We start from the raw sequence: 21,294 nt of genomic DNA on the forward strand, positions 1-21,294 counted from the left end.
TCTCAACCAAGCTTAAGTACCCATGAAAGAACCCATAACACAAGCCCGTAACTCCATCCAAACCTACGCTCGATGTTCGCCAGGCCCCTTCAAATGCCATAGGCCGCCACAGGAACCTTCATTGCATTCACATCGATGCGGCCTAACATCTGCGACTGCCCGTCCGTCAGCGCGTCCATGGCCCGCAGCGAGATGTCGAAGTCCATCTTGGCGCGGTCGACGGCCAGGATGTTGAGCGTCAACCCCCTGTACTCGAGCTTCCAGCAGGTGCGGCGCTGCTAAAATGAGGGCCACAGTTAGCAAAGGGAATGCGCATTGAAAAAGGGGGCTTGTCGGCCAACGCCACACCTTTCTCAGGGAAATCTCGTTCAGGACCGCCTTGACACACGCGGGCGCCATGGCTGTGGCGTACGGTTGCCATTGCTTGCTCTTGCTCTCGTCTCCGTAGTCACACACGCCTCGAATCACGAATCACGCCCACGGGAATGCGGTTCATGGTCCCGGCTGCCTCCATCTTCAGGTCGATGACGTTGTACTTGTTCGTCAGCTTGTCCTTCGCCCGTGCATTTTTCATCAGCTTCTCGCCAGAACCGACAGCCCGCACCAGACTCGCGTGAGCTTCGACGCAGGCCGCCGCCCTCGCTTCGATAACTTTCTCGGTACCATGCTCTACTTTCCTGTTTCGATATCTTTTCGGCCTAGTCATATGCCTACCTACTGATTTTAGAATTCCCCTTCTCAAACGTAATGCTGCCTTGACACAGCCCTAGTCCACGATGCAAGCATGGCGGCAGAAGCAACAACTGGATCTGCCATTCAGCTCTTGAGCCAGTATCCAGGAAATACACCTTTGAAGGATCCTGTACGGAGAGAGCTGGTGCCTGTGCGATCGGGCGTGGTGGGGGACACTAAACAAGGTGGAGCAAAAGAGGGTTATAAGACGGAGATACACTGACCCCGGAGTAGCTAAGTTCTGATGCAAGATATTGGTGGACCGGAGCTGATGATGATCCGATCTCTAGCTACGACGGGATTGCCTACTTTAAGATGGGTCTCCCCACCCACCACCACCAGGAATGAACAGCCATGGTAATCCCAGACGACGTTGTCTAATTCCTTGTACTAATCTCTTTGACATCCTCCTGAATATAGCACTCATGTCACAGGTATCGGATGAGATGGGACTTCCCTCTCTACCCTTGACTGCCGAGGAAGATGAATCGAAGAAGCGGCGGGCCTCGAAGGCTTGTTCTACGTGTCACGCTCGAAAAGTGCGCTGCGACGTGCTAGAAGTCGGACTCCCCTGCACCAAGTGCCGGGTCAATAAGTTCGAATGTGCTATCAAAGATAGGAGAAAGCGACGCAAGAAAGGCGACTCCACAGGCCGGGGAGACACAGATCGCAACAGCAACGGGCCTCCCCCTCCACTGAACCGCTCAATACCGGAGCATAGTATGCTCTACCAAGTTCCCCATTATCCCTTCTTCCGAAGCTTCAGCCACCGCGGGAAGGCCCGGATTCATGCCCAGGACAGCGACCATGGCGTATTGCTTCCTGTCCCTGCACGCGACCAATCTGCCTTCTCCCATGGAGGCGACTCGGCAAGGACCATCGACGATACACAGTTCCTGAAGCGCAAAGGAGTCTTCGAGCTACCACCCAAAGAAGTGTTGGACCAATGCGTCTCGGTCTATTTCCAGCTCTTCCATCCGTTCTTTCCTGTCCTGCACAAGCCATCTTTTCTCGATCAATATTGCCAATCCGACCGGGACGCACTTCTCCATGGCCGAGGACCCAGCTTGTTGCTTCTACAGGCCATCATCTTCACCGCGAGCTCGGTAAGATCTCTCTGCCACATCATCCCGCTGCTGTTGCTCATCAATTCAGATCATACCTGGTCAGAGTATCCTTGAAATGGGATTTTCATCTCGGAAACAAGCGCGGAGCTGTTTTTATATGAGGGCGCGGGTAAGCAGATAATTAACCCGAGTCTCAATGCCCCCAGTTTCAAGTAATTGATAAAAAGTTTGTTTGCTGACAATCCGGAAGTACTTGCACAACCTTAACTACGAGCCAGACGATATTGTAACAATCCAGGCACTTCTTCTGATGAGCCATTACTATCCATCCATGGTGGAGCAAAGGCACACCTGGTTCTGGGTGCATCAGGCGATCGGCCTAGCCCAAGGCGCTGGGCTGCACCGAGACCCCGGCCAGGCAGCACCTCAACGAAAGTTATGGGCGAGGATATGGTGGGCGTGCCTCGTACGAGACAGGCTCATTTGCTTAGGCACGGGTCGGCCAATGCATATTAATAGCCTCGAATGCAACGTCCCTCTTCTCACAGCTGCAGACCTGGAGGAAGACGGCGACTGCGAGGACGACCGCACCGTCAAAGCTATCTTTATCGAGTTTACGAAGCTTTGCCAGTACATGGAGGGTGTACTGTCGCTCCCTTTGGCAACCGACGATTCTCTACACGAGCAGATCAGCATATGTGAGGCCGCTTTACGAAGTTGGCTCTCTAACCTGGATCCAGCCGCAAGACGAAGCAACGATGGAGATTCCAACATCCATCCTGCACCAGGTAACGACATTTCGGAACTCTATCGGACCATTCTGCACTTGATTTACAAGTAAGCTCTCTCCCTTAATTTTACGATCCTAGTCTTACTGATAATATGGCATAAGCGTCGTGCTCATGTCACTTCGGCAGTCCGTCAGCACACTCGATGAACACCGGACTGACAGCCCGAGATTGCCTTCTGTAGATGTGCAATCAGTCGCCAGTGACTCTGCCAGGCTACTAGAAGGCCTTGTGGCGGCCGATCTAGTTCGCTATTGCCCTACTCAAGTGTAGCTTCATCCTTCACCGGATTTTTATGCCTCGCGTGTCTTTACTGATCTTGAAGCAGTGTAACGACTGTGCTACCACCGCTCATTGTTCAGCTTCTACTGATGCGTGGTTTCAACCACGGGCCTGAGTGTGAAGTTGTAAATGGTCGATTCCTGACTTGCATGGCGGCTCTCAAGCAGCTCGGGGAGATATACTGGCATGCGAGCTTCTATTACGAATTCTTCGAGCTGACGGCATCAGGTTCTCAACCCACATCGGCTGCTAATCAGCACGCTACGGCGGAGGCGCCTGAAATCATCTTTGGCGGCAGGACGCCCGGGCGGCATACCAACAAAGATCTGGGACTCCAAAGCTGTCACTCGACTCGCACAGGAAGTGCGGAAGCCGTCAGAACAACGAGACAGGCGATAGTACCAGGCACCGACAGGGCCCCCTTTCATCAACAACACGCCTACCACGGTGAAACATCTACGGCCACTCCCGACTTGAAAACCCCCTCACCATCATCCTTCGATGGTCTATCGGGCGATACCCTGGGTCTAGATGGGCATACCCCTGGAGATGTGGATTTTACTGGGACTGAGGCTGGAGCATTCGAGAGTTGGCTAGACGATTATGGATTATTTCAGAGCATGTTTCCTTCAGCCTAACCTGGGGAACCGTCTCAGGTCATATAGAATTGTCCGCCTATTTCACCCTCTAGTGTATTGTCTAACACGCGCCCTTCCCCATCAATCATGCCTTCGGCCCGTTTATTATACCTAGACCCTTCTCACTGGTCCAGAAACTTCCTGATGGATATTCGTATGCCGCAATTGCCTCGGGCTTGTATTCGACGCTGTAGCCAGCCTCCCACGGGGTAACGAAGTATCCGTCCTTTGTCTGTACTGGGTGCTTCAAGACCTCACTGAATGAGTTGATGTGCTCCAAGAGACTCTTCTCTCCTGAGACACAGATGTAGTTCAAGAGGGCGAGATGTTGGGTGTATTCGTTAAGACCGATGCCCCCGCTGTGCGGAACGATGGGCACGTTGAACCTGATCAAGGTTAGCGGGGGTAATCATTAATTAGTTCACTCCCTGGGACTCCAGGCAGACGTACTTCTTGGCCATAAGCAGCACTGCCAGGACTTCATTCACCCCGCCTAGTCTGCAGGCATCGATTTGGCAGTAGTCGATGGCGTCGGCTTGGAGCAACTGCTTGAATATGACGCGGTTTTGGCAATGCTCGCCGGTAGCAACTCCAACACCATATGGCTTCAGAGCTTTCCGGATGGCAGCATGGCCGAGGATGTCATCGGGCGAAGTGGGCTCCTCGATAAACCTGTTGAAGGTATTAATTAGTGTCAGCCAAGATGTCCAACCTCCCAACCAAGTAATTAGGACCCATCATGACTTACACAGGTTTGAACTCGACCAGCTTTTTCATGTTTTCGATGGCATCTGGCACGCTCCAGACCTGGTTTGCGTCAACCATGAGCATCCGATCATGCCCGATCGTGTCGCGGGCAATCTTCAGTCGGCGCCTGTCATCTTTGATATCGCCCCCAACCTTTAGCTTGAACTTATCCATCCCCACCGCAAGGTTCGACCTGATAAGCTCAACCATCTTCTCGTCCGAGAACCCCAACCACCCCGCCTGCGTGGTATACGCCGGAACCGCCCGATTGCTCCGCGCATCCCTCACCCGCGCCGCCTTCGTCTTCTCCAGTCCCCTCAGCAGCGCCACTGCCTCCTCAGGCGTGATCGCATCGACGATATACCGGAAATCAATACACGCCACAAACTCCTCCGGCGTCAGATCGCACACCAACTTCCACAGCGGCTTCCCCAGATACCTCGCCCACAGATCCCAAAGCGCATTCACGCACGCGCTCAGGCCCAGGTGCACGACCCCCTTCTCGGGGCCGACCCAGCGCATCTGCGAGTCGGAGACCAGGTACCGCCACGTGCGCCCCATGTCCGCGGTCAGTTCCCCCAGGGTCTTGCCGACGAGGCGCTCGGCGATGGCGCGGGCGGCAGCGGTGCAGAGGTCGTTGCCGCGGCCGATGGTGAAGGAGATGCCGTGGCCGGTCAGGTCGGTGTTGGTGGTCAGGCGGACGTGGGCGGCGCTGTAGTCGCCCGAGGGGTTCATGGCGTCGGAGCCGGAGGCGTCGAGGCTGGTTGGGAAGCGGAGATCTGGGGGGTTGGGAATGTTAGGAAAGGGGTAATTGTATTTAGGAATGTGGGCGGCATTTTGGGTTAATTACCGTATGTCTCGAAGCCCACGATTTTGATGTCGGAGATGGGTAGCCGTGAGCCGGCGAGGGTGGATGAAGGAATATCATCCTCGTTGCTGATATTCAGGAGACCCGGAGCCATGACGTCTGGGTTTCTTTGAGATAATTATTCGTTCCGTATTAGTTTAGTGTCAGGAGAGCAGCTGAACAATCGATCCCAGGCACAGTTCTGGACAACCTGAGGTTTAAGTAATATCGACATCCGCTAACATGAACTCATCCCATTTCCTTAGAGCGCTGTAAAGATTGCCATTTGGTGCCAATGTTCCGGCAACTCGACAATGGGCAGTAGCTCGGCCAGTCATGATGGAGAAATCGGCTCTTCGGGCAATCCCAGCAGGTATTCGCTCTGTGCGGGCCCAGCTCAGTAACCAATCATCAAGCTTGAATCGGCTCTTCGGCTCCAAACGAACTGGACAAGGGACATCCCCGTTGCCAAGGATGGAGCCTCAACGACGGCAAACAAAGACACTGCACTAGGCTGTAAGACAGTGGGCCAATGATAGAACTGCCTTCGGCGTTTCGGCTCTACAAACTTGCCTGCGGTCAAGCTTGAGATGGGGAAATCTAGTCGTATAAGTGGATCTGCGCGCTGTTCCCCGCACCTACCCCATGATATTCACGACGTGGTTCCAACTCCGGGGCCCCGGAATCACTGACATCCAGCTAGATTCGTCTGCACTAGAAGCTAGATGAGGCCGGGGTAGTGTATGACTAGGGCATATCCGTCAGTTCCCAGCAGATGGACATGACAAGTTGGACAGTGAGGCCAGCTCAATATAAAGCAGGAGCTTCCCTGCTCGAAAACCGGCATCACTTTTGTCGTCGCGACCTGGTCCAATCTCCCAACTGCCATCCAGGCCTCACACAACAAGTTCTTCAGTGTTCATCATGGACGACTACAACCACGACATCAAGGAAGTCCCGAGACAGGCCAGCAACGGCGAGAGTGAACATGTCTCCGAAGACATGAAGCCTGCGGTTGCGGTCAAGATCAACCAGCTACATGCTGAAATGTATCATGAGGCTTTGCAGCTCTATCCCAACGACGATGCCATCGACAAGGAAGACGAAAGGAGGCTTCGGCGGAAGCTTGACATGCGCATCTTGCCGCTGCTCGGCATATGCTATTTCTTCTATGTTAGTAACTGGACTCTAACTCTCGTGGGCATCGGCCAACAATTTGGATTGGAATTCGCATGACTGACTCTACATCAGTACGTTGACAAAACAACGCTCTCCTACGCGGCCATCTTCGGCATCAAAGACGACCTTCATCTCCAAGGCACCCAGTACTCATGGCTGTCAAGCATCTTTTATTTTGGCTGGCTCTTCTGGTCCATACCGTCCAACCTCATCATGCAGCGCTGCCCTCCGGCCTGGTACCTGGCCTTCAACATCTTCATGTGGGGCGCTCTGCTCATGTGCCAGGCCGCCTCGCACAGTTTCACGGCCCTCGCCGCCCTGCGGATCCTGTCCGGCGCCTTCGAGGCTATCGCCGACCCGGCTTTCATGCTCATTACGTCCATGTTCTACACCCGTGAGGAACAGCCTTCTCGTATCTCGGCGTGGTATGCTTGGAATGGCGTTGGTGTAGCTGGCGGAGGTCTCATTGGTAAGTTGGATGCATTCCATCCCATCGCGAAACTGGCCTTGTTATAAGCCCGCGAGCTGATCAGAAGGCTAGGATACGGAATTGGCCAACTCAACAGTGGCGCACTCGCGTCATGGCGGTACGAATTCCTCATCGTCGGCGCATTTTGCTCCTTCTGGGCCATTGTCCTGCTCCTTCTGCTCCCAAACTCGCCCACCACCTTCTGGGGCTTCACTCACAAGGAGAGATTGCTGCTGATTGCGCGCATGCGGCGCAACCAGACTGGTGTTGAGCAGCAGAGTATCAACTGGGGCCAGGTCAAGGAGGCCTACCTCGACTACAAGACCTGGCTATTCACGTTTCTCGGTTTTGTCTCGGCGGTTCCGAATGGCGGTATTTCGAACTTCTCCACATTGGTTATCCAAGGTCTGGGGTTTGATACGCTGCACACAGCGTTATTGGGCATACCGCAGGGCGCTCTGGTCGTCATCTGGATCACTCTCGGTGCGGTCGCAAACAAATACATGCCACCGAACAGCCGCACGATCGTCTCTGCGATATTCATGCTCCCAACCATGGCCGGGGCGTTGGGGTTCCTGCTCGCGCCAACGGATGCGTATGTCGGGCGACTGATCTGCTTGTAAGCTTATTATCATCCCCTCCTGCCTGTCTCTCCACTATATAGAAACTGACTGATCTGCTCAGCTACCTCACGGGCTCATACCAAGCCTCGTTTGTCATCTGCCTCTCCATGGTGACAAGCAACACCGGCGGCCAATCCAAGAAGATGATCGTGTCAGGCATGGTCTGGTTCGGCTCATGCGTGGGCAGCATCGCCAGCCCTTTCTTCTACAAGTCGGATCAGGCGCCGTCGTATCACCTGGGCATTGGGTCCTTGCTCGTGGCCAACTTCCTCGAGTTCCTCCTGTTCTTCGTGTTCCGGTATGCCTTCAAGTGGGAAAACCGGAAGAAAGAGAAACATCGCGAGGCTCTGAGGGCAACTGGAGTTGTGTCAGATGATGCCGCAGGGTTGAACGAGACGGCTTTCCAGAATTTGACGGATAAAGAGAATCCGAATTTTGTGTATGTGTATTAAATTAGAGCATGTTTATTTTTCACCCTTGTTACAAGGGAATATCAGTAAAAGCAACTTGAAGGCCTGATATATCCTCTCTACATCCTGTCTGTTGAAGCGCATGACTTCAACGAGCATGAAGAGAATTGAGGGGGTGATAGTGATATACAGTCATTTTTGGAGGATATTGACACTGTTCGTCTCCCTATTCTACCATTTTGGTATGTGTTCGCCTGCTGGAAGGGCGAGAATGTCATCTCAAAGCTCAACCATGTCTCCCATGTAAGCTAGTTCTTGCCTCCTTAGCATCTTAGAGCATCTTGGAGCGTCAAAGATCACTGCTGGTCCCTTTCAATATCCAACCCCACAAATCGCTCGTCAACTGCCTTTCGGATTTTCCAAATTCGCAACCATCCCACTTATCCATACCTCACAGCACTGGCAACACCCGCTTTTCCTCCCCCACGCCTCGTAAATCTAACAACCGCCCCCTCCGCGAGACCAACGGCTTTTGACAACGGTTGCAGGTGACAGCTCTCAAGGCTACGCCACCCAGCCTCTTTGTATCCGCATCATCGGTCCCAGCAACCAAGCCTACGTCGTAGTGGAGGATGACAGCCGCGCCCCGCTGTTGGAACAAGGGTCAGCACTGGCGCCGCATCCTGCCGGTCGCTAGGACACCGTAGCTGTCCGCTCATCGCGTCGTCGCTAGCTGTGGGACCTGCGTGCTGACTCTTACCGCGGGCCACAGGTAATATCTCCTGTCCAGAGGTAGAGAACCCCTTGGATATGAAGCCGCGGAAGTTCATGACAGAATCAGCACAGTATTGCGGGTGTAACCTGGCCGTCGGATCGATCGCCACCAACACCCTCCTACCAGCGTCATGCAGATCACACCCATCGATGAACTACCCATTAGACATATCCATGTCTGCAGCGTGGGGCTCAGACTGGGGAGTGGCAGCATTGTCCGGCTTCCGGCCCCACACGACGTAGAACTTTATATAGGCGTGAACGTGCTGGTCGGCCATATCCTTCCTAACATTTACGAGGGAGACCTGTCACGTCGTCGTTGTCAATGTCAATCCCAGCGCCCTTGTTCCGAGAGCTAAAACAAGAAGAGAGAACGGTGAGGGAGGGGGGAAAAGGAAAAAGAAGGGGAAAAGAAGGGAAAAAGAAAAAGAAAATCGCCACCTACCTCAATCTCCTCCTGACTCATCCCCTTAACCCGATGCAGCAGCGCATAGCTAAACGCCTGCAATCCGCTCTCCATGTTCGCATGGAACATCTCGCCCAGCATCTTAAGCTTCTGGACCCCAGGCCACCTATTGATAGGGACCTTGTACACCTTCTCCTGCACATCCACGAACCCGGCCTCTTCGTACCACCGCTTCATGCTGTCGGCAAACGGCAGCGGCCTGTCGGCGGCGATGCTGGCCTCGACGATGTCGTCGCACCACTGCTTGAAGTGGTTCGTCGGCGCCACGGTGCCGTCGTCGCACTCCAGCAGGCCCATCAGCTCCTGCGACTCGAGGTAGCCGCCAGGCCGGAGATGATCAAAGGCTGGCCGGATCACTTGGTTGAGCATGTCCGACCAACAGCCCATGGTCACGCGCGTGTGGATGTAGCAGAAGTCGGACCAGTCGGGGCTCTTGGGCCACTCGTCGGTTCTGTTGATTTGTCAATTAATCGTCCCTTCCCGGTCAGCGCGAAGATGAGGAAAAAGGGGGCAAAATAGGGATAATTAAGGGGAGATGGCAGGCAGGCAGGCAGGCAGGCAGGCGGGGCACAACTCACGCATCGTCGATGACGAACTGCACGTTGGGCGGGACCAGGTTGTTCTGGATCGGCGACAGGTCGGTGCCAATGATTTGCGCCTCGGGGAACTCGTCGCCCATGTCGATGGCCCAGCAGCCAGTCCCCGTCGCGATGTCGAGGACTTTGCGAGGCGGGTTCTCTTGGGACCAGGGCGCGAGGTAGTTGCGCCCGTCCAAGATTACCTTCAGGATGTCGTATTGGAATTCCAGCCTGTCCACCTCGGGCGTGTCGTTTGGGTAATGGTACACTTGAATGGTGTTTCAGCTTCTGCGGAAGGCCCGGTATTTGAGCGTTGAGCGGGGAGGGAGGGGCCTTACTGCCAGCGCGATACGCGTGGTATGTCCGTCCATTTTCCTTTTGGAACTCATATATGCTCTCGGTCAGGGACACCGTTTCTCTGTCCCCCAGACGTTTAGCATCGAGGCAACAAGCGAGGAAGGAAAGACGTACGACACATCGTCCCGTGAAGGGTTGGACTGCCCGAGCGTCAGCGGATCAAATGGAATAAGCTCCTGGTTTCATTCCAATCTTACGTCGACCTCGATATCTCTTGAATAGTCAAGGTAATACTCGAATGTGAATTTGAAGTCGTTAAGGCTCTCGCCTGACTCATTGAAGCTCAGATTCATCACCGAGGGCGCCGATCTGGTATTCGTCGTTGAATAAATGTGAAGCAAAGTCGGGATGCGACAGAAAAGACACCGAGGGAAAAGCTCAGGTTCTGTGGCCGGGGGGTCAGCCGTAGCTTTTAAAAGCCCGAGCGGGGATCCCAGTTCTGATTACCTACCTTTTGAAGATTCAGATTATTAGCGTGCACGTGAAATGACCGTGACCCAGCAGCCTGGTTCTGTGTACCCCAGCCCGCTCACCTTGCTGACGGGATATGGACGACCCGGCGATCTGGTACGGCGGGGTGGCGGCGTTTTGGAAGGGGAGGACAGCCAAAATATGATAAATGACGGGGCTGCGACGGTGGAAGAAACTTGAGGATCCCAAACGGAGTCAGCCAGTGCCCTAATTTTACTTCCGTAATGGCAATTCTTGTTTGGGCAGTCGTGCATGAAGACTCGCTAGTCGCTGGTAGTGGAAGCTAGATGAGTGGGGAATGAGGAGGGGAGGCCGGGAGGGAGATCCGGTGCATTCATCGTCTCACGATTACCAATCCCGAATGTGCACACAAGTGTATGCTCTACGGATACAACTATGCATATCTGCTGCACTTATTAAATGGATGAATAATATGGGATATCAAGGCTCTTCGGTAGTTTGCAGAATAAATAGGTGATGGGATGATTAAGCACACAGTTCACTCCTCGACTCGCCATCCATCCTTGGAAATGTCGGGAATAACTTTTCCTCGTCGACTGCCGAGAGACCCCAGTTCTTTGGCTCGGCGCCTTGCCTGTTCGGTCTTGGATCATCGCTCAAGCCTGTCAAAAGTTTGTCGGGGGATGCCGCCCGGGTTTCCGACTCCCGTTTCGGGTCTCCGCGGAGACAATCACTTGGGCCATTGGATTGGGCTGAATTTTTTTTCCTTTTCTTTCCTTTTCTCTCCCGTTGTTGATCATGATGGAGATCGCTTCTAAATTAAGGTTTTGCCAAGGGGAGGGGCAGGTGTCTCGCTTATTCTGTCACGTGCTTGGAGTGTGGCCTCGTTGGTAGGTACATAGGTACCTACCTACCTAGGTAGGTATGTATCCTTGTGTCAGAGCGGCAATCTGCAGTGACCCAAGTCCGGGGACTTGGGACTGCGACCCGAGTGTTTGGGAAGCGACACAATTACGGATACGTCAAAAACAACAATATTAATCCAAACTTCCCGGATTCCGAGGTGGGAAGGCGATGATTACTCGGAACCCTCATACCACAAGCCTCTTCTTTGTCAGTGTCAATCCGCAAGATCCGTGCGGACGATTGGGTAATTATGAGGCTCGCCCGTCATCAATGGTTAGAGAGCGACGTCATCACGACTGAAGGTTTTTACAGTGCCACTCGCTCTACAAGCTGTTCGGGTAATTAGAGCACATATTAGCAAGTGTTTTGGTATTAATATTACCGTCCAGTCAACACTAGCTTAAAGGAATGAGGTGTGTCGTCATGTCATAAACGCGTTCCCGACAATTTCAAACGCAAATAGCAAATAATTAGCAAATAATTACCTCCTGGGTGGCCAATTTGCAATCTCTCTGGTCCCTTTCCCAACTCAATGTGTATGTTTCTCTCTGAGTTTACCGGCCAGAGTCTCTCCAAGGTGTCTCAGCGAGGCAGCGCCCATAATCTCAAGCACGCTGACCTGCAACCCGAATGCTTGCCGGAACCATCTCCTCAGCTCAATCGCCGTGAGGGAATCGAGGCCCATCTGTGACAGGCTAAGTCCGACGTCAATTTCAGCGTCCGGCTTCAGGAGGAAGTCATAGATCTTCCTGCCAGTTTCCACGGCGAGGAAGTCAATGGATGACTCGTCCGCCAAAATGTTGCCCGGGTCACCATCTGCTAAGCCTTGCAGGAACTGCTTCAGACGACTGCTTTCCCCACCGGTCTTGGAGGCTTCTTTGACAGGAATGTTGTGGTACATTCCCATTCGACGATCTCGACGCCAGTTTGTCGGATTCTTGGGATCGTCCAAATGGAGCTCTGATCTTAGGCCCATGATGATCTGTGCAGTGCTTTCCCACGGTGATTCAAGGGCAGCGTTTGCCAAGACGACAGGACCCGAGGATGGTTGGGGAGAAGAATTCAGCAGTGAGGCCTCCACGTTCTCCAGGAACTCCTTCTCCCCAAGAGTGTACAGACCCTGCAACTTGATGTTGCGCAATGCCCACGGGTTGTCTGCAACATAACCGACATCGTTGATCGGACAGATACACAGCACAGAAGCTGGCAAGCCCAACGAGTGTCTGTACTGACAGAAAGCTTCGAGGAAAGTGCACCCGGCTTTGTAATTCCCCTGTCCCGGTTGATCGACGACTGTGACAGTAGAGCTGGCTAGCCAGAAGTAGTCCAGGGAATGGCCCGAAAATTCCTGATGGAGATTCCACGTCCCGCGTACCTTTGGGTCGTTGGCGTCAATCCAGTCAGTCCATTTCATGTCACTGAATGGAGAATCCTGTCTTTGATCAGCCTTGTGTGTAGTGGGTCGTATTAATCGGGAAATAGGCTTACCCTTTGCACCATCGCAAGCTGAAAGACGCCTTTGATTGGGGCTGGGGAGACTCGAATGGCTTTCTGGATGTCTTCAACGTTGTTGATACTCCCACTGACCATTGTGACCGAGCATCCCATAGACTCCAACTCTGCGGAGATGGAACTGCTCTCCGCGCTAACCGTAGCGTTCCTTGAAAGGAAGACAAGGTGCCCAGCACCTCTTTCGGCCAGCCAGGTCGCAAGGGATTTCCCCAGGCCTCCTGCACCACCGACAAGCAAGTAAGCCGAGTCTGCATCGAACTCTACCAGCTGAGGTTCTGGAACCGCCTCAAGGCCGGAGGCGTCCTCTGGCAAATTCAAAATGATCTTTCCGATATGCTCTCCCGCCTGGAGATGACGAAAAGCGTGTTTAACGTCTGCCGCCTTAAACGAAGTAACGGGTTCCAGGGGCCGGAGCAATCCTTGTTTGCAGAAGTCAAGAGTCCTCTGTAATACGCTGTCCACGGCAGTCAGCATCTGTTAATTAATTGGTTACCACAAAGCACCGAGAGGGCATCGAACTCACTCCCGGATTATCATGGGCTGTTCCCGAACCAAATATGCAACATCAATACCGCAATACGACCGATTATCCAGGAACCGGCTCAAGTCGAGCTGGCCGTAGCCCGCGAGATCGCGCTTCCCCAACTCGAGAAGGGTTCCGTGCTTTGCCACACACTTCCACGATGCGTGCAGCAGTTCCCCCGGAAGCGAATTCAGAACAAGGTCAACACCCTTCCCGCCGGTTCGCTGCATGACCCCGTCAAGGAAAGACGGATCCCGGGAAGAAAATATCCGGTCGCGCGGGATACCATAATGAGCAACCAAATGCGCCACCTTCTTCTCGCTCCCAACAGTGGCAAAGACCTCGGCACCCATCATCTGCGCAACCTGGATAGCCGCCAGCCCGACACCCCCGCAGGCCGAGTGCACCAGGACGGACATGCCCCTGCGCAACCGCCCCGCATCGAGCAGGGCATACACCACCGTCGCGAAGCATCCCTGCACCGTCGCCGCCTGCTCAAAGCCCATGTCGTCGGGGATCTTCAGCACGTAACTCTCGGCCACAACGACGTGCGTCGCGAACCCTCCCTCGTGCGTAAACGCCATGACGCGGTCTCCCACGGCGAGACCACCACCACCATCACCACCGACTCCGACTCCGCTGCCCAGCCGCCGCACCGTGCCCGAGACTTCCATCCCGAGGGGCACACGTGACTTCCGCCCGGAGCTGCTGCTGCTGCTGATCAGGCCGGCCGCGTAGACGACGTCGCGGAAGTTGAGGCCGGCGGAGCGGACCTCGATTTCGACGTGGGAGGCGGGGATGCTGGGGGCCGTGGGGCGGGACTTCCAGGTCAGGGTTTCGAGGATTCCGGGCTTTTCGATGTCTAGGTATGTTGTCGTCTGGGCTTGGGTAGTGGTGCTCTTGGAACGGACTTCGTCGGCGAGGGAGAAGGGGCGGTACCGGCCTATGCAGATGGCTCCGTTGTTGATGGCGAATTCCTTGTCGGATTCTAGGCTGTGGTTGTCTCTTTCGTCGTCGCGGAGGATTTTCTCGAATATGTTGGCGACGAGTGGGCCGAAGTGCTGCTCCTTCTTGCTGTCGATCTCGAGAGTGTAGAACTGGAGTCCGAGTTCTGACCGGATGGTTCGGGCTACACCGAGGGTCTGGGCTGAGAGCGGATCGCGGCAGTTGATTTGGAGGGGGCGTGTTAGCCAGAGCAGTCTGCTGGAGCCAACGGAGCCGAGGAACCGCTGGAAAGCTGCGAATCTGTCTGCTGTCATATCGTGGAAGAAATTGGTCTCGAGATCGAGGCAGGAAATAATATCCTGGTCTTGGGGAAGGTCGTCGCTTCCGAAGGTGCATCGTGTTACATCCCAACCGAGGGTCAGGATCGAGGACGCCACCGTACGAGCAACTTCGCCTTCGATGTCATCCGACAAGACAGTAACCTTGGACGGTTTGGGGTTTTCCTGAGCCTCCCTTTTAGACATCATCACGGCGAATTGTCGATACGGTTCGTCGTCATCGTATACAGCCATGTCAACCCCGGTGAACCCGGCAGACTTCAGGTCCTCGTCCCATCGCGACACAGATACATACGGCTGGTCCGGACGGCCATCTGCCTCGCCCAGCCACCATCCCGAAAAGTTGCCGAATATGTAGTTTGACGGTCGCGAGAGGCTGCAGAGTTCCGTCATGACAAGCATCCCATCCGGCCTGAGGAGAGGCCGTAGGTTGCTCAGCGTCTCCTTCAGGGAAGGCGTTGCGTGGAGGACATTGGCAGCTAGGATGAGATCGTACGACTCTCGTTCGAGGCCCTGCGTGGCTGGATCCTTGGTAACGTCGACAACTTTGAACTCCATGTTCGGAGCATAGGCGAAACGCTCCTTTGCAGCCGGGAAGAAGCCGGCGGACACGTCGGTGAATGTATATGTTGAATATCCCGGTAGTCCAGCTACGTCGACCAGGCTCCGCAGGATGGTCTCCGTAGTCCCGCCGGTTCCGGCACCCACCTCGAGGATTCGGAGTCTCGGCCGGGTGTGGGACAGGACGCGGACGAACTTCGAATAGTCAAAGGACATGACGTCGTAGATCCTGGCGAGAATATTGTCTTGCAAGAGGATATCCAGGGTGTCGGCTTCGCCAGTGAAGATCCTCTGCACGTTGTCAAGGATACGTCTGGCTCCGACCGCGAAGGCGCTTTTCGGCAGTTCTAATAGCGCGGTGGTGCGGTCGTCTATCATGGCCTGCCTCTCGGAACTCGAGAGCCTCACGTATTGTTCAGCGTCCTCGACGAGCTTGTACCTCCCGGCTGCAGCGAACCCGATCTGCTGGTTCAGCCAGTCGCGGAACCTGGCGAAATGCGGCTGGCCGGGCTCTAGGTATCGCACCCTGTCCGCCGTCTCGAGAATGCACAGCAGCCCCAGCTCTTCCTGCAGCTGGGTTTCGGCCCTGTCCGAACTGGGAGGTATAAATAGGGTAGACTTGTCGACGAAGTCGAAGTGAGGAAGCCACTGCAACCTTGCGGCTGCGTGGACGTCGTCCACCTCAGACGTGTCGTCGTTGAGGGGGCGGAACTCGATGCCCGATGCGTGCAGCACCAACTTGCCGTCTGCGACACATTCGACGAAGGGGAAGTCCGCGTTGCCGTACTGAATCGACGCTCTGGCATCCATCACGTCGGCTCCAGGACCTATCACCAAGTCCTCAATGGCAGTGGGGAGACAGAGATGCGCAATATTGCGTCCGAGACCACGTGCTCTGGCAACGAGGAGCAGCTGAAGGCAGGCGTCGATTGCCGCCGGGTGGAGCGTGAATGGGAAGCGACTCTGCGGGCTTCTATTATTGACGACCTGGCCGTGTGCGACATCTTCTACGGTTGACGACATGACGCTCGCAAGGCCGCGGAACTCGGGTCCGTAGACGAAGCCGACTTTTGCAAGGTTGTCGTAGATCTGAGAGCAGTTGACAACCCGGGGCAGGTTCTCTGTCTTCCAGTGGCTGGACCTCATTTCCGCCTCCTTGCAAATGGCCACGCGCCCGCCACAGTGTTGAATCCACGTCGAACCGTTATAAGACGTGACGGAGAAGTCAAACCACTCCGAGTCTTCGTTGTCGTTAAGCTTGTGGCGTCGCAAGCTGGTCATCAGTTCTGTCGGCGAAGAGTCGGATAAGAGAAGGGCAGTGTGGGTGACGACATGCCGGAGGCGGTAGCCAACGTCGTGTGATGAGTGTGTGAGTTGCCGCACGGCCTCGCCGGCGAGAGCGACATATCCCGCGAAAGGGAATACGACGTCGTGGCGTATCTTGTGGTCGGCCAACCAAGGCTCATCCTCGAGCTGGAGGATGTTCCGCCACTGAGGCTCCGTCTCCGTGCCTTCCAAGACTCTGGCGCCTAACAGGGAATGGTGGGGATACTGGCGGCTTCTCCAGGATTTTGAGACGCGACTCTCGTACCAGTATGAGCCGCCACTGTGATCCCACGGATATGTTGGTAGTCCTGGAATTGCCTTGCCCCTTGGGAATAAGGGCCTAAGATCGAGGGCAACGCCTTCCTGGTACATCTTCCCTATCGACGAGAGGAAGCTGGCTGCACAATCTTTCCCTCGAGTCAAGGCCGGGACATAATTGCAAGGTCGAGACAGGGTCGCACAGATCTGCCGCAAGGGTCCGGCCAATGTCGAGTGTGGGCCAATCTCCAAGAAGAGGCCGTCGCCCTTGAGAGCCAACAAGTTCGAGGTTGCTGACGAGAACCTCACCGGGGATGTGAGATTACTTGCCCAATATGACGGACCCAGTGGAGAATCATCCATAGCCTTGGAGGTAACCGATGAGAAGAAGACGATGGCATTAGGTTGCGGCCTCATCCTCTCCTGGTTCTTTGTTTCCGCTGCTATCAGCTGCTGATATTCTGAACTCAGGGGTATCATATGATCTGTTCGATCAAGTAATTAGTTACCGCGTGCCACAGAGAGGGTGGGAACCAATGTGCGAAGCCTTACGGGAATGATATGCCATGTTAACCTTGAGCGCCCGAGCAAGCACATCAGGCATCTTCTGTTTGATAGCCTCAACGACCTCACGGACTTTGGAAGCATCTCCCGAGATCGTAGAGCTGCTCGGACTGTTCTCGCACGCCAGCACCACGCCTTCTCGCAGGAAATCGGAGAGGTCGTGCGCTCCTATGCCGATGGCCGCCATGCCCCCGTCAAGAATCTGCTTTGTCGTGACATATCCGCGGTAGTAGGCAATGATGATCGCTTCTTCCATTGAAAGATAGCCGGCTGCATACGCCGCCGCTATCTCTCCGCTAGAGTGACCGACAACAGCAGTTGGTGTGACTCCAAGAGCCGCATACTTGTTGAATAGGGCCACTTGGATTGCTGTGCAAAGAGGTTGCGATAGCTCTGCTTTGTGGATCTGGCTTGAACTAGCAGGTTTCAGGAGTTCATCTGTGGTAATAGAGTTAAGAGTTAATTAGCAGACAACACGGAACTTCTCGTGGCCTAAGTTGGTTCTGCTTACCTAGCATATTCCATGGAGGCGGATGTCTCAGGTCTCCAAGTATTCGACCCATGCTTGAGATGTCGTTGCGGAAGTTGGAATCGTTTAGGATCAACTCCTTGCCCATCTCTGGCCACTGACCTCCCTGTCCACTGAAGACCATAAAAATAGCAGGTACTTCCTGCGGTGTTTTGACTCCACCAGAAGTCTCGATGAAACCACCGTCATTGAGAATGGCAAACGCCCTCTGCGATAAGTGCTCTCTGTGCAAGGCCCGGGTGTAGGCGGCGTCGGAGCAGGATGATGGATTAAGGCGAATCCAGTCCTGGTGACGAGAGATCTGTTGTTTCAAGGAAACCTCCGTATTCGCGGAAAAGAGGATCAATTCTGGATTTGGAGAGGTTGTGCCATTCGGTGGAGTCGTCGTGTGCCTGCTGCCATTGGTAGTTCCGTTCTGGATTGTCGTGTCCGCCTGAATTGCATTGGCATTTCCGTTCTGGATTGCCGTGTCCGTCCGAGTGCCATTTGCAATTTCATTATGGACTCCATTCCGGATTCCGTTCTGGGGTCCGTTCTGGGTTGCGGTGCCCCTCTGAGCATATGCCTCGAGAATCACCTTCAGGATCTGTTAGCAACGCGAGTGTCTTACTTAGAGTGGGATAGTATGAGGGTTCCTTACGTGCGCATTGCTGCCACCGATCCCAAACGAGTTGATGCTAATCCTCTCTCGCCGGTCTGGCGGAAACGGCGTCGGAATGACAGGGACGGTCAAGTTGTACTTAGAGAAAGGAACTAACGAGGCTTCGTATTAGCTGGCCATATCCAATTATATCTGGGAAGTTGAAGTTCCTTCGTCCATATTCATGCAAACTCACTTTTGGGATTGGGGTTATTGAACTTGATGTTCGGGGGAATTATCCTGTGCTCAAGGGCCAGGATAGACTTGATTACGGACGTGAGGCCCGACGCGCCCTCCGAATGCCCGAGGTTGGGCTTTACCGAGCCGATGTAGATGCCCGACTCGCCAAACACTCTTCCTACCGCTGATGTTTCGATCGGGTCTCCGGTAGGCGTTCCGGTACCGTGACACTGCAAGTGTTATTATCTCAACTCGAAAGTGTAGGGTGCAATCTGGCTTGGCACATAAATACCTCGATGAAAGCTGTGTCGTGTAGATCCAAGCCAGCATCCTTGTAGGCTTCCCTGATGAGTGCTTCCTGCGCAACTCCATTTGGGGTAACCAGACTCGCACTCTTCCCATCACAGTTCGTAGCTGAGCCGCTGATGACAGCTCTGATGGGATTGCCGTCACGGATGGCGTCTTCGAGCCGCTTGATATAGATTGCGGAGACGGCCTCAGCTCTGGCATACCCGTCGGCTGCAGCATCGAAGGTCTTGCATGAACCATCGGCAGCGAGCAGCTCCCCCGCGGACATTGTCGATGTGAGTGTGGGAGTCGTGATCATGCTGGTGCCACCAACAACTGCAGATACGGCGTCGCCGTTTCGGACGGCGCGGAAAGCTTCATGAAGAGCGATGAGCGAAGCCGAACAACCCGTCTTGATTACCATGCTATATCAAGACGTGTCAGCTCATCACGTCGATACCCCTGCTGGTTCCAAGGTCTCACCTGGGACCTCGAAAATCGTATTCATACGAGACACGGTTGGCCATCATGAGATCACCGTGTCCGGTCACTAAATAGCCGCCTCCCTGTAGGGATTCTTTGGCGCTCATTATCAACCAATCGTCCCCGAATGTCCCCACGTAGCACCCGACCTGCTCTCCCCGATAGTTGACTTCGCCTGCATCCTCCAGACACTCCCGGACTACCTCGAGGAGTAGTCTCTGCTGAGGGTCGGTCTTCTCCAGCTCGTTCTTCGTTATTGTGAAAAACGATGTGTCCAGGGTTGCCAGGTCTTCGTCAAGAAAGTAGCCATGTTTGACCTTTATGGCTTCCTTGCCCCCCAGGCTGTCATCAAATCCTTGGATATTATAGCGGCTCTCAGGGATGGCACTGCGTGCGTCCTTGGAGTTCCTCAGGAGGTCCCAGAAATCATGACCGTTGCGGATACCTCCGGGAAGGCGTAGTCCGATGCCGCAGATGGCGACTCCGTGTGCCGGTGGGAGCTGGGCATTTCCGTTTGTGGTGGGTGCCATCTTTGGTGCATGAGTCCATTCAAGACAGTTCCCGTAAGAGACGATTCATCAATGAGCAATTCAACACAAGTCTGAGGATGATGTGCAAGTCTTGGAACCAGTGGTCCTTCATGCTCACCAGTTGCAACAAGTGCGAGACGATCCACCCGAAGCCAAGCTTCCTTCCCGAAAACCGAACCCGCCATCTCAGTGTCCAATCAGTGAATCGGACTGACACCAAGCTAAGAAGGTCTCTGCTGACGTGGTTCCAGCAAACAGGATTGCAAGAGGACATTCTGTAGTCCCCCCCCACTGATTAGCTCACTTTGAGCGTCGAAAGGGGCATCGATCCTGTCACTGTGCCATTCACGGCAGATGCTTTGACTCGAGAAAAACACCCTCGGCCGTATCGGAAGCCACCGCTGATAGGCCGATACCGCACAAGGTGAGTTGCAGTTGTGGAGACGGAGTCGAGACCTCGACCTGGGGGTGGTTGTTCGCCTCTCTAATCTTTTCTAGGTGTCACCCGCATAATCTTGAGTCCAAAGATTGGCGACCGTTCGACGGCTACTGCATTTGCATGTTGAGATCTGCATCTTTTGCATGGTGGCCAGCTTATCAGAACTGGCCAGAAACCAGAGAATATGGTGAGGGAGGAGGGATACTGTTCCGATTCGCGAGCCGTTCGTTATCTTTGAGTTGGTGTAAGCCGGTGTGTCTCGATTTGACCTCCCGAGTTACCTTCGGACCCGGCAGTCACCTACATAGTCACCTACATCCTCGGCTGCCGACACATTCCACAGGATGCGACCCGTCACCCACGAGGCGTCAGCAGGGCATGCAACCATGACGTGACTGGTGTGCTGGCAAGCCTAGAGAAACCCCCCGCTGGAGCTAAGGTCATTAGCGGGCCATGTCTGCAACAGCAATGGACGATAATGCGGGCAGGATGAACACCGGGTGCATGGATTGACTTAGGCTGGCGCTAATTAGCTAAAGGATAGCAGTCCTTTCCGTGTCTCCAAATGTAAAACCCCCATTGGCCTAGCCACGAGGTGCGGGCCGGCACCGCCCGCATCGTTGGGTTTGTACCGAATAAACATGCTGAAACTCTTACCTAATGACTTCCAACCGAATCATCCGGACGCACGGCCGATGAAGATTTCGGCCGACCCGGACTTGGACCGTTGTTCTTCCCTAAACCCACACGGAGTTTGATCGTTGCCGGCACATATCACCCTGGTCTACGCCAAACCAGTCAAGGCGCAGCTAAATCGTCGTAACACGGCCAAACACACATGGGGATTCGGGGGTAATTGATCGGGGTTCTACTCTGGGCGATG

The 21,294-nt window shown here is 54.5% G+C and overlaps 6 protein-coding genes across 6 annotated transcripts; 2 read left to right on the forward strand and 4 right to left on the reverse strand.

Annotated features, from left to right (window-relative positions):
* Window positions 1-89: 89 nt before the first annotated feature.
* On the reverse strand, window positions 90-920 carry QBC33DRAFT_593245 (uncharacterized protein; the record flags this gene model as incomplete). The annotated part of the gene is made up of 3 exons (XM_060431717.1): window positions 469-920; window positions 349-401; window positions 90-278 (listed from the first exon to the last, which is right to left on the reverse strand). Exons 1-3 carry the CDS (start codon window positions 704-706, stop codon window positions 90-92), a joined length of 480 nt encoding a protein of 159 aa, XP_060281432.1. The 5' UTR covers window positions 707-920.
* A 151-nt stretch (window positions 921-1,071) lies between these two features.
* On the forward strand, window positions 1,072-3,542 carry QBC33DRAFT_544935 (fungal-specific transcription factor domain-containing protein). Its single transcript, XM_060428510.1, has 5 exons — window positions 1,072-1,838; window positions 1,888-1,968; window positions 2,050-2,636; window positions 2,692-2,856; window positions 2,916-3,542. Exons 1-5 carry the CDS (start codon window positions 1,077-1,079, stop codon window positions 3,505-3,507), a joined length of 2,187 nt encoding a protein of 728 aa, XP_060281433.1. The 5' UTR covers window positions 1,072-1,076; the 3' UTR covers window positions 3,508-3,542.
* A 50-nt stretch (window positions 3,543-3,592) lies between these two features.
* Window positions 3,593-5,216, reverse strand: QBC33DRAFT_593249 (putative L-alanine-DL-glutamate epimerase and related enzymes of enolase superfamily; the record flags this gene model as incomplete). Its single annotated transcript, XM_060431718.1, has 4 exons — window positions 3,593-3,893; window positions 3,958-4,179; window positions 4,256-5,033; window positions 5,105-5,216. 4 exons carry the CDS (start codon window positions 5,214-5,216, stop codon window positions 3,593-3,595), a joined length of 1,413 nt encoding a protein of 470 aa, XP_060281434.1.
* A 768-nt stretch (window positions 5,217-5,984) lies between these two features.
* QBC33DRAFT_593259 (major facilitator superfamily domain-containing protein) lies at window positions 5,985-7,831 on the forward strand. The gene is made up of 4 exons (XM_060431719.1): window positions 5,985-6,274; window positions 6,353-6,740; window positions 6,822-7,368; window positions 7,434-7,831. The coding sequence occupies exons 1-4, from the start codon at window positions 6,026-6,028 to the stop codon at window positions 7,822-7,824; spliced, it is 1,575 nt and encodes a 524-aa protein (XP_060281435.1). The 5' UTR covers window positions 5,985-6,025; the 3' UTR covers window positions 7,825-7,831.
* Window positions 7,832-8,402: 571 nt separating this feature from the next.
* On the reverse strand, window positions 8,403-10,478 carry QBC33DRAFT_175241 (S-adenosyl-L-methionine-dependent methyltransferase). Its single transcript, XM_060422383.1, has 7 exons — window positions 10,409-10,478; window positions 10,155-10,342; window positions 10,072-10,097; window positions 9,939-10,018; window positions 9,601-9,868; window positions 9,002-9,473; window positions 8,403-8,861 (listed from the first exon to the last, which is right to left on the reverse strand). The coding sequence occupies exons 2-7, from the start codon at window positions 10,248-10,250 to the stop codon at window positions 8,712-8,714; spliced, it is 1,092 nt and encodes a 363-aa protein (XP_060281436.1). The 5' UTR covers window positions 10,251-10,342; window positions 10,409-10,478; the 3' UTR covers window positions 8,403-8,711.
* Window positions 10,479-11,611: 1,133 nt separating this feature from the next.
* Window positions 11,612-20,420, reverse strand: QBC33DRAFT_544941 (uncharacterized protein). Its single transcript, XM_060428511.1, has 9 exons — window positions 19,443-20,420; window positions 18,964-19,384; window positions 18,688-18,901; window positions 18,492-18,604; window positions 17,834-18,428; window positions 17,311-17,760; window positions 13,331-17,243; window positions 12,784-13,261; window positions 11,612-12,727 (listed from the first exon to the last, which is right to left on the reverse strand). The coding sequence occupies exons 1-9, from the start codon at window positions 19,970-19,972 to the stop codon at window positions 11,825-11,827; spliced, it is 7,617 nt and encodes a 2,538-aa protein (XP_060281437.1). The 5' UTR covers window positions 19,973-20,420; the 3' UTR covers window positions 11,612-11,824.
* Window positions 20,421-21,294: the final 874 nt, after the last annotated feature.

This window comes from Phialemonium atrogriseum (assembly GCF_030411735.1).
Source record: "Phialemonium atrogriseum strain 8032-3 unplaced genomic scaffold QBC33scaffold_20, whole genome shotgun sequence".
In the NCBI taxonomy this organism is placed as follows: Eukaryota; Fungi; Ascomycota; class Sordariomycetes; order Cephalothecales; family Cephalothecaceae; genus Phialemonium; species Phialemonium atrogriseum.

What these genes read in the sequence shown, in the direction of transcription:
- QBC33DRAFT_544935 (XM_060428510.1), top strand. Translation starts at nt 1,077, where the DNA reads ATGAACAGCCATGGTAATCCCAGACGACGTTGTCTAATTCCTTGTACT. An exon ending in GTTTTTATATGAGGGCGCGG is followed by an intron (nt 1,969 to 2,049) that starts GTAAGCAGATAA and finishes ACAATCCGGAAG; the next exon opens with TACTTGCACAACCTTAACTA. An exon ending in CGCTATTGCCCTACTCAAGT is followed by an intron (nt 2,857 to 2,915) that starts GTAGCTTCATCC and finishes ATCTTGAAGCAG; the next exon opens with TGTAACGACTGTGCTACCAC.
- QBC33DRAFT_593259 (XM_060431719.1), top strand. Translation starts at nt 6,026, where the DNA reads ATGGACGACTACAACCACGACATCAAGGAAGTCCCGAGACAGGCCAGC. An exon ending in CGTTGGTGTAGCTGGCGGAG is followed by an intron (nt 6,741 to 6,821) that starts GTCTCATTGGTA and finishes TCAGAAGGCTAG; the next exon opens with GATACGGAATTGGCCAACTC. An exon ending in GTCGGGCGACTGATCTGCTT is followed by an intron (nt 7,369 to 7,433) that starts GTAAGCTTATTA and finishes TGATCTGCTCAG; the next exon opens with CTACCTCACGGGCTCATACC.
- QBC33DRAFT_175241 (XM_060422383.1), bottom strand. Translation starts at nt 10,250, where the DNA reads ATGAATCTGAGCTTCAATGAGTCAGGCGAGAGCCTTAACGACTTCAAA. An exon ending in CAAGAGATATCGAGGTCGAC is followed by an intron (nt 10,098 to 10,154) that starts GTAAGATTGGAA and finishes ACGCTCGGGCAG; the next exon opens with TCCAACCCTTCACGGGACGA. An exon ending in TGAGTCAGGAGGAGATTGAG is followed by an intron (nt 8,862 to 9,001) that starts GTAGGTGGCGAT and finishes ACGACGTGACAG; the next exon opens with GTCTCCCTCGTAAATGTTAG.
- QBC33DRAFT_544941 (XM_060428511.1), bottom strand. Translation starts at nt 19,972, where the DNA reads ATGGCACCCACCACAAACGGAAATGCCCAGCTCCCACCGGCACACGGA. An exon ending in TCGGTGGCAGCAATGCGCAC is followed by an intron (nt 18,429 to 18,491) that starts GTAAGGAACCCT and finishes CAGATCCTGAAG; the next exon opens with GTGATTCTCGAGGCATATGC. An exon ending in AGCTTGCGATGGTGCAAAGG is followed by an intron (nt 12,728 to 12,783) that starts GTAAGCCTATTT and finishes GATCAAAGACAG; the next exon opens with GATTCTCCATTCAGTGACAT.